The sequence below is a fragment of the Phaseolus vulgaris genome, chromosome 4 (genome assembly GCF_000499845.2).
Source record: "Phaseolus vulgaris cultivar G19833 chromosome 4, P. vulgaris v2.0, whole genome shotgun sequence".
Taxonomy (NCBI): Eukaryota; Viridiplantae; Streptophyta; class Magnoliopsida; order Fabales; family Fabaceae; genus Phaseolus; species Phaseolus vulgaris.
The window spans coordinates 25,412,037-25,427,367 of record NC_023756.2 but is presented as its reverse complement, the minus strand read 5'-3'; the positions used below and the strand labels follow the sequence as shown (position 1 = coordinate 25,427,367).

At 49.8% G+C, this 15,331-nt stretch overlaps 1 protein-coding gene across 1 annotated transcript; it reads left to right on the top strand.

Annotated features, from left to right (window-relative positions):
* Positions 1 to 1,570: 1,570 nt before the first annotated feature.
* LOC137838538 (uncharacterized) lies at positions 1,571 to 1,948 on the top strand. The gene has a single exon (XM_068647784.1). The coding sequence runs from the start codon at positions 1,571 to 1,573 to the stop codon at positions 1,946 to 1,948; it is 378 nt and encodes a 125-aa protein (XP_068503885.1).
* Positions 1,949 to 15,331: the final 13,383 nt, after the last annotated feature.

The following is a 15,331-nucleotide window of genomic DNA, read 5'->3' as shown; positions in this document are numbered from 1 at the left end:
TCAGAATTTGACATCCAGTACGAGCCCAGAGGATCTATCAAAGGACAGGTATATGCGGATTTTGTTGCAGAGCTCTCACCCGGAGGCGAACAAGAGGTGGAGTCGGGATCGCAGTGGTAGCTCTCGGTCGATGGCTCCTCCAATCAGCAAGGAAGTGGAGCAGGGATAGTCTTGGAGGGACCTGATGGTGTGCTGATCGAGCAAGCTTTGCGTTTCGCTTTTAAAGCAAGCAATAACCAAGCTGAGTACGAAGCACTGATCGCAGGGATGCTTCTGGCCAAGGAGATGGGAGCGCGGAACCTCTTGGTGAAGAGTGATTCACAGCTGATCACAGGGCAAGTCTCGGGAGAATTTCAAGCTAAGGACCCACAAATGGGCGTATTTAAGGTATGTCCAGCTACTGAAGGGAGCATTTAACGCCCTTAAGCTAGTACATGTCCCGAGAGAGCAGAATGCCAGAGCTGACCTGCTTGACAAGCTGGCCAGCTCAGGCAAGGGGGGCAGACAGAGGACAGTAATCCAAGAGACGCTCAAAGCTCCGCGGAAGTTCGTGGAAGATAACAAGGTCGACGTCCTCCATATTTGTACAACGAGAGGGAGACCAAGGAGTCATCGTTCTTTGACTCAAGATACAATGAAGACGCCCCGCATCAGTACATACGCGGACGCAACCGAGGAAGGAAAGCATACACAAATATATGCTTTAGCCGAAGGAGACACTTGGATGACGCCATACAGACGATACCTGGCGGATGGGATTCTCCCAGCGGAACCAGATGAGGGCAAGAATATTAAGAGGAACGCCGCAAGATATACCCTGGTAGACGGGGTATTGTTCAGACACGGGTTCACACACCCTATCCTGACGTGTGTAAGCGGCGACGAGTGCACCAGGATAATGGCAGAACTCCACGAAGGTATCTGTGGGAGCCACGTGGGAGGAAGGTCTTTGGCTTCTAAAGTGGTACGCGCAGGTTTCTACTGGCCAATAGTGAAAGAGGATTGTGTGCGGCACGCCCAGCGCTGCAAGCAATGTCAGAGGCACGCTGATTGACACAAGGCGCCGCCAGAGGAGCTGAGATCCATATATAGTCCATGGCCCTTTCATACATGGGGAATCGACATCCTAGGCCCGTTCGCCCTGGCGATAAGGTAGATGAAGTACCTGATCGTCGCCATTTAATACTTCACCAAGTGGATAGAGGCGGAGCCCATGGCCCAGATCACTGCACACAAGGTGCAGCACTTTGTTTGGAAGAACATCGTGTGCCGTTTCGGCGTGCCTAAGCGGCTGGTATCCGACAATGGCACCCAGTTCGCAAGCCAACAGCTGAGAAACCTGTACGCAGAGGTAGGCATCAAGCAGGTGTTCGCATCAGTTGAACACCCCCAGACAAATGGGCAAGTAGAGTCAGCGAATAGAGTTTTGCTGAGAGGGCTGAAGAGAAGACTAGAGAAAGCTAAAGGGGTATGGGCAGAAGAAGTGCCAAGGATTGTATGGGCATACCACACCACGCCCCAATCTTCCACCATGGAGACGCCTTTCAGTCTAGTATATGGGTCAGACGCGATGATCCCAGTCGAGATTCACGAGAGCTCGCCACGTTACCAGAATTTTGTGGCTGAAGAATCCAACGAAGAGAGGCGAGTGAATCTGGACTTATTGGACGAAGCCAGGGAAGACGCAAGAATAAAGGCTGAGGCAGTGAAGAGAAGAGTGGAGCAACAGTATAACTCCAAGGTGAAGCCCCGGCAATTCCAGGTTGGTGACTTGGTCATGAGGAAAGCTCACCCATATGAGCTAGAGAACAAATTGTCTCCCAAATGGACCGGACCCTTCAGAATCATCGAAGCCAAGGGGAATGGTTCATACAATCTAGACACTTTGGAAGGAGGTCCCATTCCGCGCAGTTGGAATGCGGCCAATTTGAAATTTTATTTCAGTTGAGTTATGTTAGTGGAGAGTAATGTAATACGATTTGTAAAGGGGACACTCTTTTTCCCTCTCGGGGGTTTTTTAATGAGGTCACCCAAGTAAAAAGAAAAAAGAAGTTTGAGAAAACTTTGTCTCAGTTTTTTCTCTTCTCGCTCGAAGTGTAAGACCAAAGGTTAAGGAGATGAAAGACAAAGACTCAAAGCAGCGTCAGACGTCGCCAAGATAAGGCATCGCCAAGACGAGGCGCCGCCAAGATCAAGCGTCGCCAAGGTTAGGTGTCACAAAGATCAGGCGTCACCAAGAAGGGGCGTCGCCAAATGACATGTCGCCAAAGGAAACGCTGCCAAGGTGGGGCGTCGCCGGAATGTAGGCATCGTCAAATGGGGAGACGACATTGGAATTCGAAGCAAGTAGTAAGATCGCATGCATGCGCCTAGAGGTCAAGATAACAGGTATGTCCAACACGAGGCAAAATCCGGGAGCTTAATCCTTGGGCAGGGGTTAAAGGATTCCTTCGGGACGCCCCCTCCTCAGGTATGAATAGCTAGCCCCGGTATCAGATGTTCGATAAGGTAAAATCCGGGAGTCTTAGTCCTTGAGCAGGGGTTGAGGGATTCCTTCGGGACGCCCCCTCCTCAAGTATGAATAACTAGTCCCGGTGTCAGACGGGAGCCTTCGCCTTGGTATTTTTAGACACCCTGAGGACGATACGGCGCTGCTGTAATAGGCCTCTCCTCAGGCGTGGAAACCAAGCACCAATGAGATAAGGGACCAGTCGCCTTGGTGTTTGAGACACCCCATGGACGATACGACGCTGTTATACCGGCCTCTCCATGGGTGTGGGCACCAAAGAGCAACTTTGTCCCTAGTGTTAGACACGCTAAGGGCACCCAGAGCAGGCCTCCCCTTAAGCGTGGATACTCAGTACAGGTAAAATAAACCCTCCTAAAAACAATGGAGGGGAGTGCCGGAGGTAACGCACGCAGAAGAAGCAGAAGTAGACGAGAGTATGCAAAAATAAAACGAGCAGCGCTTAAACAAAGCCAAAGTGTAGATCAAGAGTTAGGGTTACAAATAAAGTTCGTGACAACTGCAGATTAGACAAAGGGCAATCATGTACACGCCTTATATTCATATGAAAAACAAAATCAGGCCACCCTTCAGTGGCCTCCGGAGTCTCAATGGGATGACTGGATTTTCTTCTATGGCTTCTTCTGCTGCCGCTGTCGCTACCACTGTGGCTTCTTCCGTAGTCATTATGCCAGATCCATCTATTTATACTAATTACGTCAATGTTCATCTTTCCATTGACAAATTGGATGAAACCAATTATTACACTTGGGCATTAGATATTAAATTATGGCTTCAGAGTCAAAGTTATGTTGATCATCTTACTCATCCTACTCTTGCTGAAAACGAGGTTTTTCGTTGGTTGAAAATTGATGTTCAATTATGTATTGTTATCAAATCTACCATTCACTCATCTTTAAAACAAATTTTCCGTACCTATGAGACATGTTCAGAAGTTTGGGAACAAACAAAATTATTATAAACCAATGATACTCAACGTCTTTATGGTGTGTGTCAAAATCTTCTTACAATTGTTGCTCTCATGCTCTTCTTCATGCTTTTAATGAGTTATTACCTCTTGCCCCCACTCCTTCTCAAGAACTAGAACAAAGATCCAAGTTCTTCATGTTATTGGGTTTACATGGCCTTTCCTATGATTATTCTTACGTTCGTGATCAAATTTTGGGATCTCTTATCGTGCCCAATTTTACTTCCACTTGTTCTACCCTTTTGCGTGTGCCGTCTCCCTTCTCATCTCATTGTACCCCTGATGGGTCCCACCAAGTGTTGACTTTGGTCAACGCCCGAGGACAGGTTGGTACACAAGCCCCCCAGTCTTGAGCTGACAAAATCGTTTTCAGTGAAAAGACTAAGGCCTCGTCCTACCGTCCTATGTGGCACTCTAGTGACGGGACGTTCCTGTGTTATGACTTGACACTTTGAGTTATGCGGTAATCTTCCAACACGTGGCCCAATCACACGGTTACAACTTAACATCGCTTGCGCTTCTCAAGTTTACGTTATAGCTTTCGAAAACGCGCGCTTCAGATACTGTTCCATCACTTACGTTCTCATTTGCTCTTCCGTCTTCCTTCACCAAGCTTTCTCTAATAGACCCAAGACCCTCGCTTCTTCGATCATCCAAAGGTATGATTTTTCTGCGTTCATGGCTCTTACCCTTGTTTTTTCATACTGATATTACTGCCTGGGACTGTTTACATTCTTGCATTCACTCTTCCCTTCTCATTCTCCTCGTTCCCCTGTTTTCTGAACTTCTCGCATGGGTAGGGTTCTTCTGGGTTTTCTTTTGCCTTTGACGCCATAACCTTTGTTTGCTAAACCTTTGCTCTTCTTCTTCTCAGCTTTCTTCGTTGTACTATGGTGCGTACAAAATCCATTGCTAACCCTCCACCTCCCAGCGTTAACTACAAACCACTTTACCCTTGGGCCTCTGACGAGTTGCTCGCAGAAACTTCAACCCTAACCTCTTTTTCAGATTGGAAGGACCATCTAAATAGCGAACCAGGGTGCAAGGGTAGGGCCTTTGGAGAAGGCATGACACTTATATTTCCGTTCGTCCCTGCACCGTGGGCGAACCCGTATGTGTAGACAATTGCTCGAATGGTGGGGAACCATTCGTTTTCTTCTACCAAACTGTTTTCCAACCCGTCGGATTGCGCCTCCCTTTCACAAGCTTCGAAAGGGAGCTTCTAACAGAGGTGAACGTGGGTCCAGCCCAGCTACACCCCAACAACTGGGCTTTCATCAAGGCCTTCGACATCCTCTTCAGCTATTTTGGGTGCTATCCCCTAGTGGACGTCTTCCTCCATTTTTTCAAGGCAAAGAGCCCTTGGAAGAATCTATGGGTTAGCTTCAGCGGCATTGCCGGAAGGATAATCTTGTCCCTCTTCCAGCAGTCTTACAAGGGCTTCTGAGGGAAGTTCTTCAGGGTGTGCAGCTCCGAAGCTGACCCCACTTCCCTAGATGGATTCCCCTTGTACTGGGTAAAGGAACCTAAACTGAAGAAAGCCAAGACTCTGGACGAGCTAAACTCGGCTGATCGCAAGATATGCCAAGTCTTGGCTGGCTTAGGGGTAGTATTCAACACCGCTGAACTGATTAAACACGAATATGACCCCGTTGCACTGACCAAACATATCAGTATGGGAATAATCCCTTCATTACTAACTTCAATTCTCTGTCTTTGTTTATGCCATTTCCTTTGCATATTTTATAAACTGTTCTCACACTGCTTTCATGGCATGCTTGACCCATAACTCTTTCTTTCTGGTGTAGATATGATGTTAGGAGCGGAGAAACGAAAAAGGTTTGCCAAGGTCTTGACTGCCCGTGGCAAGGCTAATTCTGGTGGGGTTGGTGCCTCTACACCTCCAGCCCCCGAGGCTTTGGCTACCATCTCTCCAACCTCCCTTGCCCCAACCTTGCCAACACCTGCGCCTGCTTAAACCACTCAAAACCCCCCTTCACCTCAAACCATTCCAACTCCCACCTCCACACTTCCAATCGAGGCCATCCCCTTGCCATGGTTGGAACTTCATTTCCACCAGCCCCCCTTGATAAAGGAAAAGGGGTGGTGATTGTTCCCTTCAGTGACGAGGAGGATACCGCTGAGGGCCCAGTTTTCAAGAGGAGGAGGACTACCACAGTGGCTACATCCCACTCCACCTCAAATAAGGATGCGAAATCTCTGAGGGATCACCCTCCAAGTGCCCTCACACCTCCTAACTACATGGCGCTAGGGGAGGGAGCTGAAACCATCCCTGAGCCCACTCCTGCACCATCTCCAGAGCTTCCTCGGGCCATCCAATACTTACTGAAGGGCTTCCAGCAGGTACTCCCAGAAGACCCATCTTGCGAGGCGATGGAGAAGAATACTCTTCGTTCCCTTGGGGGATACCTTTCACTCGCCAGCTCTTGGCGGTAGGAAACTAAAGCTAAGGCCAGGGAGTTGCCTTGCTGAAGGAACAAACGAACGACCAAGCTCGTCGCTGGTTCAACCAAGAGTCCGCTATCAAAGAGGCCCTAAAGGTGGCCCAGAAAGCTAAGGAGGCAGCCAACAAAAGACTTCATGCAGCGGGCCAAACATATACTGAGCTTCTGGCCAAGGTAGTGCCCCTTCATGAAGAAATAGTTGAGCTGAAGGCTGCTGCCGAGGCCTCCAAAACCAGAGTGACCAACCTTGAGGCACGCTGCGTTTCTCAAGAGGTAAATGTACCGTCCCGTCCCCGGGCGTTGACCAAAGGTCAGAGTCAACGCATGGTGGGACCCCTCAAGGGACCCAAGGAAGAGAAGTCAACAGGTTGACCGCTCGAGTCATCGCCTCGCTGAGGCGTCGCCTAAGTGAGGCGTCGCCCAAGAGAGGCATCGCCCAGAAGAGGCATCGCCCGAGAGAGGCGTCGCTCGAGAGAGACATCGCCGAGTAAAGACATTGCGAGAGAGGCTTCGAGCCTCGACCATACAGAACAGTAGTAAGGAGAAGAGAAAGGTGGCTTCAAGGCCATAAGTTCTAGTACCAGTAGGGGGTAACCGGACTTGTGAAGTACCCACGCCACTGCTGGGAGACCTTGGGACAGATACGACCCATGAGAGGGCCATGACCAGGGGAGAACCACGTGCATGGTATGAGAGCAAGGTAGATACGCCCCCCAGGGCGAGTGATTAGTGATTGGGAAGTGTGGGTTGGCACCCAGAAAGTCAGCCCACGTGCCAGAGAGTACTTCGAAGGGAAGCTCACACAATAGAATAACCCTAAGTTGGGTTGCGGCGCTGAGGGACCCTCTGCACAAAATAAACGGTCAAGTCAGAAGGCCACGTGGCAATGCACACGTGCCCATTAAAGGTTTCAGTGAAAGTTTGTTAAGGTACGCGCTAATTTAAGATTACGTATCAAATGTTTCAGGGGACATTTTTATACGCTTTCAATGCGCTTCAGCGCGCTTTAAATGATGGATGTGTATAAGAAGGAACCTGGGGACATTTGAAAGGGATCAAAATTTTAACCTAATACACACAGATACACAGAGAAAACCCTAGTTGTCTTCGCGACGCACTTACAGTGAGCACAAGGCAATTAGGGCAACACAGTTCTAGTTACACAGTTTCAGTCATTCAGTACAGTTTCTTCGACCACCTCTCAAGGGTGTGTCCCCTTTTGATGTTTCTCGCTAGCTGACTTGATCGTCAGAGTGCAAACGGCCGCGAGGGCGCCCCTTTGTTCACTTCTTTCAGGTACTCACAGACGGAGCAAGATGAAGGTGCCCTAGCTCGCAGGGACATGCCACGCGCAAAGACGATCCCGGTCAACCGGCGGGAACATTTGGCGCCCACCGTGGGGCCGATATAAAACATCAGTCCCACCACACAAGTTTTCCATTCCCAGTTCTCAAGACCTAGGCAAGTTAAGAAGGTTTTCAGAGAACCATGACCACAAGACCTGCACACGCTAGGAGTGAAGAGATGACCATGCAACAACTCATGGGCATGATGCAAGGGCTGCAGGAAGCAATGGCGGCATCCAAAGCAGAGCAAGAGCGCATGCAGGCGGATCTTGCAACTTCTCAGGCGAGAAACGATGAGCTCCACCGTGCCAACGAGGAACTACGCCGTGGTTGGCATGATGTAGACGAACCTGAGACTGCCACCCCACCTAGAGAATTCACAACACCATTCTCATTGGCAATCTTAGAGACAGCAATCCCCAACACGTTCACAGGGCTCAAGGTAACCTTCACAGGGATGAAGGATCCTGAGGCACACCTCACTGCGTTCCACACACAGATGATACTGGTTGGCGGTTCTGATGTCGTGAGATGCAAGCTCTTTATGAGCACTTTGACTGGGATGGCCATGGATTGGTTCATCAGCCTCCCAGAGGGTCACATTACGGCTTTCGCACAGCTCTCACGACTATTCAGAGAGCAGTATTTAGCCAACCAAGTTTCGTATGACCTTTTCGACGTAAAGCAATACCAAGGGGAAACACTAAAGGAGTACATAAGCCGCTTCGGGGCACAGGTTGTGAAGGTGGGTACCACAGACGAGCCCATGATCGTGTACGCATTTAGGAAGGGAGTGTGTCCTGGATCTTTTAGCAAATTGCTCAACCGCAGCCGCCCCAAAACTTTTGCTGAAGTGAGGCGTCGGGCGGTAGAGCACATTGCCTAGGAGGGCGAGGCATACGAGAAGTGCACAATTGCTGCACCTGCGCGACCAAGGGCGCAGATACGCACACAACCTACTAGGGTCCACGAAGCTGCCACAGAGAAAAAGAACTCAGACAGGAAGCGCACTTACGAGACAAGGAGGGCCCAGCCAAGGGGTCGAGCCGAAGGAAGGAGAGAGGGAAATAGACCACTAAGGCACAACTTTGTAGTGGAACTCAAAGACCTCATCGTTGTGCCCAACATGGCTGACAGGTTGAGGCCACCGGTGAAGTCTGACAAAATACTAGGGCCTCACAAGGAATCATGGTGCGAATTCCACGAGGCGTTTGGGCACCATATTAATAACTGCTTGGCGCTGGGCTATCAGTTGGACGAGCTTGTGAAGAATGGTTTCTTGAAAGATTATCTCGCTGGGTCCACCACGACCACAGTCCTGGCGACGCCAGAGGAAGGTCAAGCGCATGAAGTCCCAACTCACGGAGAAGTGCACACCATCTTTGGCGGCTTTTCTGGAGGAGGGCCCACTGTCTCTCAACGAAAGAAATATGTGAGGTCAGTGAGTACGTTGCAGAGGAATTTCCAGACGACCCATGATAGTCAGATCTCGTTTTCACAAGGGCTGACCTGCGGGATGTGGTCCCACACGACAATGACCCAGTGGTCATTTCAGTAGTCACGGCAGGAAGGAAGGTGCATAGGGTTCTCGTCGACCAGGGCAGTTCCGCAGATGTCATGTTTTGGTCAACTTTCAACAAGCTATAGTTGTCCCCCGATCTTTTGAGACCCTATACTGGATGCTTGTATGGGTTTGCAGATAATCCAGTAGAGGTACGAGGCTACTTGCAGCTGAGGACAACGTTCACTGATGGAGCAGCCTCACGCATCGAGAACACCCGGTACTTCGTGGTCAACGCCAACTCAGCCTACAACATTTTGTTAGGCAGACCTGCTTTGAACAGATTGAGGGCGGTGTCCTCCACGCGCCACATGAAGATGAAGCTACCAGATCTTAGTGGTAAGGTAATTGTGATCAAGTCGGATCAAGAAGAAGCCCGTAAGTGCCATGAAAATAGCCTAAAGACAAAGAGAGGCGTGGTCATGGTGATTGAACAACCATTCGTTTCAAATTCGCAAATGGAGTTAGAACCGTTGGAAGAGGCGACGCCCGCGAAGCCCACGCCGGTCGAAGCCACCTCAGGGGCGACGCCTATAGAAGAGGCATATACGGAAGGAAGAAACGGCGATGCCTCGTCGATGGAAGGAGTACACAGAGAGGCCTCGCCCGCAGAAGGAGAGCCGGAAGAGGCGATGCCCGATGCATCCGTTGGGGCCTCGCCTATGGAAGAGGACTCCACGAACGAGTCTCTAGCAGAGAATGTACAGAATGAGCGACCCCGACCAGAAGATAACATAGTAGAAAGACAAATAGGGGGTAAGGTGTTCAAATTAGGACGCTTGCTGAGCCAAGGAGAACAAGAAGAGGTAGCTGCAGTAATCTCACGCCACCTAGATGCTTTCGCGTGGACTGCGGCGGATATGCTAGGTATTGACCCAGATTTTTTGTGCCACCATCTCACCATGGACGCAAAGGTTCGCCCTGTGAGACAAAGAATGAGGAAGTTCAACGAAGAACGATGCCTCGTTGTGAAGGAGGAAACACAGAAGATGCTCAACGCCGGACACATCAAGGAGATACAATACCCTGAGTGGTTAGCCAATGTAGTTCTAGTGAAGAAGGCGAATGGGAAGTGGAGGATGTGCGTTGACTTCACAAATCTGAACAAGGCATGCCCCAAAGGACTCGTACCCATTACCCAACATCGATGCATTAGTGGATAGCGCCTCGGGTTGCAAGATGCTAAGTTTCTTGGATGCATTCTCAGGTTACAATCAGATCAAGATGCATCCCAGAGACGAGAGCAAGACAACGTTCATGACAGAGATATGCAGTTACTGTTATAAGGTGATGTCGTTTGGTTTGAAAAATGCAGGCGCCACCTACCAGAGGCTGATGGACAAGGTCCTTGCACCCATGCTGGGAAGGAACGTGCAAGCTTACGTAGATGACATGGTGGTAACTTCCCATGAGAGAGGGCAGCATGCAGCTGATCTGGAAGAGCTGTTTGCTACCATATCGAAGTATCACCTCAAGTTAAACCCAGAGAAGTGCGTTTTTGGCGTAGAGGCGGGAAAGTTTTTAGGTTTCATGCTCACAGAGAGGGGGATAGAAGCAAATCTTGACAAATGTGCAGCCATTATCGCCATGAGGAGCCTAACCTTAGTGAAAGAAGTTCAACAACTAACAGGGTGAATGGCAGCATTATCGAGATTCGTATCAGCCGGAGGAGAGAAGGGTCACCCTTACTTCCAATGCCTCAAAAGGAATAGCCGTTTCGCATGGACAGACGAGTGCGAAACAACGTTTCTCAAGTTAAAGGAGTACTTGGCGACGCCACCTGTGCTTTGCAAGCCACGAGTAGGCGTCCCCCTCCGCTTGTACTTTGTGGTGATATAGTGGGCCATCAGTTCTGTACTTGTCCAGGAACAAGACCAGGTGCAGAAGCCCATCTACTTCGTGAGCAAGGCCTTACAAGGCCCGGAATTGAGGTACCAGTCACTAGAGAAAGCGGCGCTAGCAGTAGTATTCTCAGCACGGAGGCTCCGCCACTATTTCCACAGTTTCACAGTGGTGGTAATGACAAACCTCCCTATCCAAAAGGTACTTTAGAAGCCAGATGTGGCAGGGAGGATGGTTCGATGAGCGGTCGAATTGTCAGAATTCGATATCCAATATGAGCCCAGGGGGTCCATCAAAGGGAAAGTCTATGCCGACTTTGTGGCAGAACTTTCACCAGGAGGAGACCTTGAAGAGGTGGAGTTAGGAGCACAGTGGATGCTCTCAGTGGATGGGTCTTCCAACCAGGAAGGGAGCGGTGCTGGAATTATCTTGGAAGGGCCTAATGGAGTATTGATCGAGCAGGCTTTACGCTTCGCCTTCAAGGCAAGCAACAACCAGGCGGAGTACGAAGCGTTGATTGCTGGGATGCTATTGGCTAAAGAAATGGGCGCTCAGAGCCTCTTGGCAAAGAGTGACTCACAATTGGTCACAGGGCAAGTAACGAGAGAATATCAAGCGAAGGATCCACAGATGGCCGCTCGATGTTGAAGAGAGCCTTCGCTGCGTTTGAGCTAGTGCACGTCCCCAGGAAGCAAAATGCCAGAGCTGACCTGCTCGCCAAGCTGGCCAGCTCAGGCAAGGCGGGAAGGCAGAGGATTGTAATCCAAGAGACCCTCAAAACGCCGCCAAAGTTTGTTGCAGACAACAGGGTAGATGTTCTTCATGTAAGCACGACAAGAGGAAATCCACGTAACCATCGCTCCCTGAGTCAAGATACGGCGAGGGCACCCTGCATCAGTACTTACGCAGCCTCGCCAGATGAAGAAAGGGGTGTACAGGTATGCACTTTGGAGGAAGGCGACACTTGGATGACCCCTTATAGGCGATACCTAGTGGATGGAATCCTCCCAGTAGAGCCAGAGGAGGGCAAGAAGATCAAGAGGAACGCCGCCAGGTACACGTTAGTGGATGGAATATTGTTCAGGCATGGGTTTACGCACCCTATCTTGACGTGCGTAAGCGGCGACGAGTGCACCAGGATAATGGCCGAACTTCACGAAGGTATTTGTGGGAGCCACGTGGGAGGAAGATCCTTGGCGTTCAAGGTGATACGTGCAGGGTTCTTCTGGCCAACGGTAAGAGAGGATTGCGTACGATACGCCCAACATTGCAAGCAGTGCCAGAGGCACGTTGATTGGCACAAGTTTTATTCCAGTTGAAGTTTGTAAAGGGGACACTCTTTTTCCCTCCCGGGGGTTTTTTAACGAGGTCACCCAAATAAGGAAAAGAAAAGTTAAAATATTTTTGCTCTAGTTTTTCTCTCATTCGAATGTAAGATCAAAGGTTAAAGAAACAAAGACGAAAACTTGAGGCGCCACCAAGATAAGGCGTCGCCAAGATGAGTCGTCGCCAAGACAAGGCGTCGCCAAGATGAGTCGTCGCCAAGATGAGTGGTCGCCAAGACAAGGCGTTGCCAAGATGAGACGTCGCCAAGATAAGGTGTTACTAGAACAGGGCGTCGCCAGCACAAGGCGTCGCCACCAGATAATCAAGCAGAAGTCAAGTTCAGAGCAAGATAACAGGTATGTCTAGTATAAGTTAAAATCCGGGAGCCTAGTCCTTGATCAGGGGTTAAGGGATTCCTTCGGGACACCCCCTCCTCAAGTATGAACAAATAGCCCCGGTGCCAGATGTCAGTATAAGTAAAATCCGGGAGCCTAGTCCTTGATCAGGGGTTAAGGGATTCCTTCGGGACACCCCCTCCTCAAGTATGAACAACTAGCCCCATTACCAGATATCAGTATGAATTAAAATCCGGAAGCCTAGTCCTTGAGCAGGGGCCAACGGATTCCTTCGAGACGCCCCCTCCTCAGGTATGAACAGCTGGCCCCGGTGTCAGATGTCGGTGTCAGATGTTAGACATAAGTTAAAACCCGGGCGCTTAGTCCTTGAGTAGGGGTTAAGGGATTCCTTCGGGACGCCCCCTCCTCAGGTATGAATAGCTAGCCTCGGTATCAGGCGATAGATGCAAGCTAAAATCTGGGTGCCTAGTCCTTGATCAGGGGTTAAGGGATTCCTTCGGGACGCCCCCTCCTCAAGTATGAACAGCTAGCCCCAGCGTCTGATGTTTAGAACGTTACACCTTGGTGTTTTTAGACACTCCATGGACGATACGGTATTATTGTTTAGACCTCCCCATGGACGTGGGCACTAGAGCGCGACTTTTGTCCCAAAGTATTTAGACACGTTGAGGACACCCAGAGCAGGTCTCTCCTCGAGCGTAGACACCCAGCACAGGTAGGATAAGTCCTCCGCGCCTTCGAGCGATGTCGAGGCCACAGAAGAACATATAAGTCCTCCTCGCCCTTGAGCGATGTCGAGGCCAAAGAAGAAGAGACTCCCCTTTTCATCCTAAATCGATGAGAAAGTCAGTACTGCCTTCGGCTACGAGTGCCTTGGGCCCTAGAAAGGTAAGTAGGAAGCAGGTTGAAGATTTCACAAGTTCAGAGGGAAAAAGAAATTCGAAGATTAAGAAGAAGCGTAGAAGCGTGAATCATCAAAGGGTGTGCCTCACGCCTTAAGAAGAAAGAATAAGAGGGAGAGACACGCGCTACCTAAAGAGTAAAGGCGAAGCAACCAAGAAATACGTTGAAGGCAAGTACCAGTTGGGCCTTTGATATAGAAAAGAAAGCAGAAACAGATAAAAGTGCAAGAGAAGTTAGAAACGGACAAGAATGTGAAGATAAAGTCTAAATAGGTGATCCTGCCTGTTGACCAGGACGCAAGAGCCTTGCCTCGTCAAATCTGGATCGACTTTGCGCCGTGTTAGCTTCCGTCCTTCGCCTTGATTCACCTCAAGAACCTGCAAAAGACAGAACGGCGCCGCTGCGGCCGATCACGCTCCGACGCCCAAGTCAGCGACTGAACCACCAAAATACTAAGAGAAAACTAAGAACTTCAGGAACCGTGCAAAATTCTCTCTCAGCGTACTCAAGTTCTCGCAAGAGTAAAAGAAGTATTCTAAAACGCGCGTACCTCAGAAGTTCGTTAGGATTCCTTATATACCTATGCATTTTCTCTCTCCTGACAGTTACACATCTGGACACGTGGCTCGTATCCAGCTGTACACGTGTCACCATCTGGACCTTTTAGACGAAGCCAGGGAAGAAGCAAGAGTAAAGGCCGAGGCAGTAAAGAGAAGAGTAGAGCGACAATATAGCTCTAAGGTCAAACCACGACAGTTTCAGGTTGGCGACTTAGTTATGAGGAAGGCCCACCCCTATGAGCTAGAAAATAAGCTGTCTCCCAAGTGGACCGGACCCTTCAGAGTTACTGAGGCTAAGGGCAATGGTTCGTACAACCTAGAGACTTTGGAAGGGGGTCCCATTCCGCGCAGCTGGAATGCAGCCAACTTGAAGTTTTATTTTAGTTGACTTATGTAAGCAGCCATGTAACAATCTTGTTGAAGGGGACACTCTTTTTCCCTTTCAGGGGTTTTTTAACGAGGTCACACAAATAAAAAGAAAAAGAAGTTCGAGAAAAACCTTGCCTCAGTTTCAGTTTTTATCTTTTTCCCACTCGAAGTGGCGACAGGCATCGCCAAACACACGCGTCGCCAAGAAAGAAGGCGTCGCCAGGCGAGCGCGTCGCCAAGAAAGAAGGCGTCGCCCAAGAGTAGGCGTCGCCAAGAAACATAACGGAGAAAATACGCACAGTATATGACAAGCGTGTGCAAAAATAAAGCGGCGTTACAGAAACCAAGCATGGCACCGTGGAGTCAAAATTACAAGGAATGTTCGAGATAAATGGGAGTAAGACAAATGGGGCAACCATTACATGCCCTGTGCTCATACAAAGAGTACAAACAAACCACTCTTCAGTGGCCTCCGAAGTCGGGATGGGAGGAGGAGCTCCGCTCTCAGCCCTTAGTGCCTGGGTAAGCTGTGACCTCCGTTGTCGGTTTATTTTCGAACCTGCACCAAGGAAAACAGACACGGTGAAGACACCACAAGACAGAACATGCAAAGACTTAGAAAGGATCAAGAGCGGAAGTTTTTGAGGCAGTCACTCGTACATGTATACTTCTCCAGGTTTTCGGCGTTAAACTCTAAACTGATCAGAGTGGCGGAGTCAAAACCCCCCGCCTCGGCCAGGATCCGGCAAACCACCTGGTCGTTCGAGGTTAGTTTCTTGAAGGGTTTGGACTTCAGGGCTCTCGTCTCCCTCACCCAGTATAGCGGGAAACCATCTAGGGCGGAGGGCACGAGATCGGAGCAACAGACTTTGAAAAACCTACCCTTCCACCCCGTGAAGGCGTTTTGGAAAGGAGTCAGGAGGACCCTGCCGGGAATGTTGCTGAAGGTCACCCAGAGGTTGTTCCTTTGCCTCTTCACCTCGAAGAAGTGAAGAAAGATATCAACCGACGGCGCGCACCCCAGAAAGCGAAAGAGTATGTCAAAGGCCTTGACAAAAGCCCAGTTATTAGGATATAACTGGGGTGGTGCAGCGTTAATCTCCGTCAGT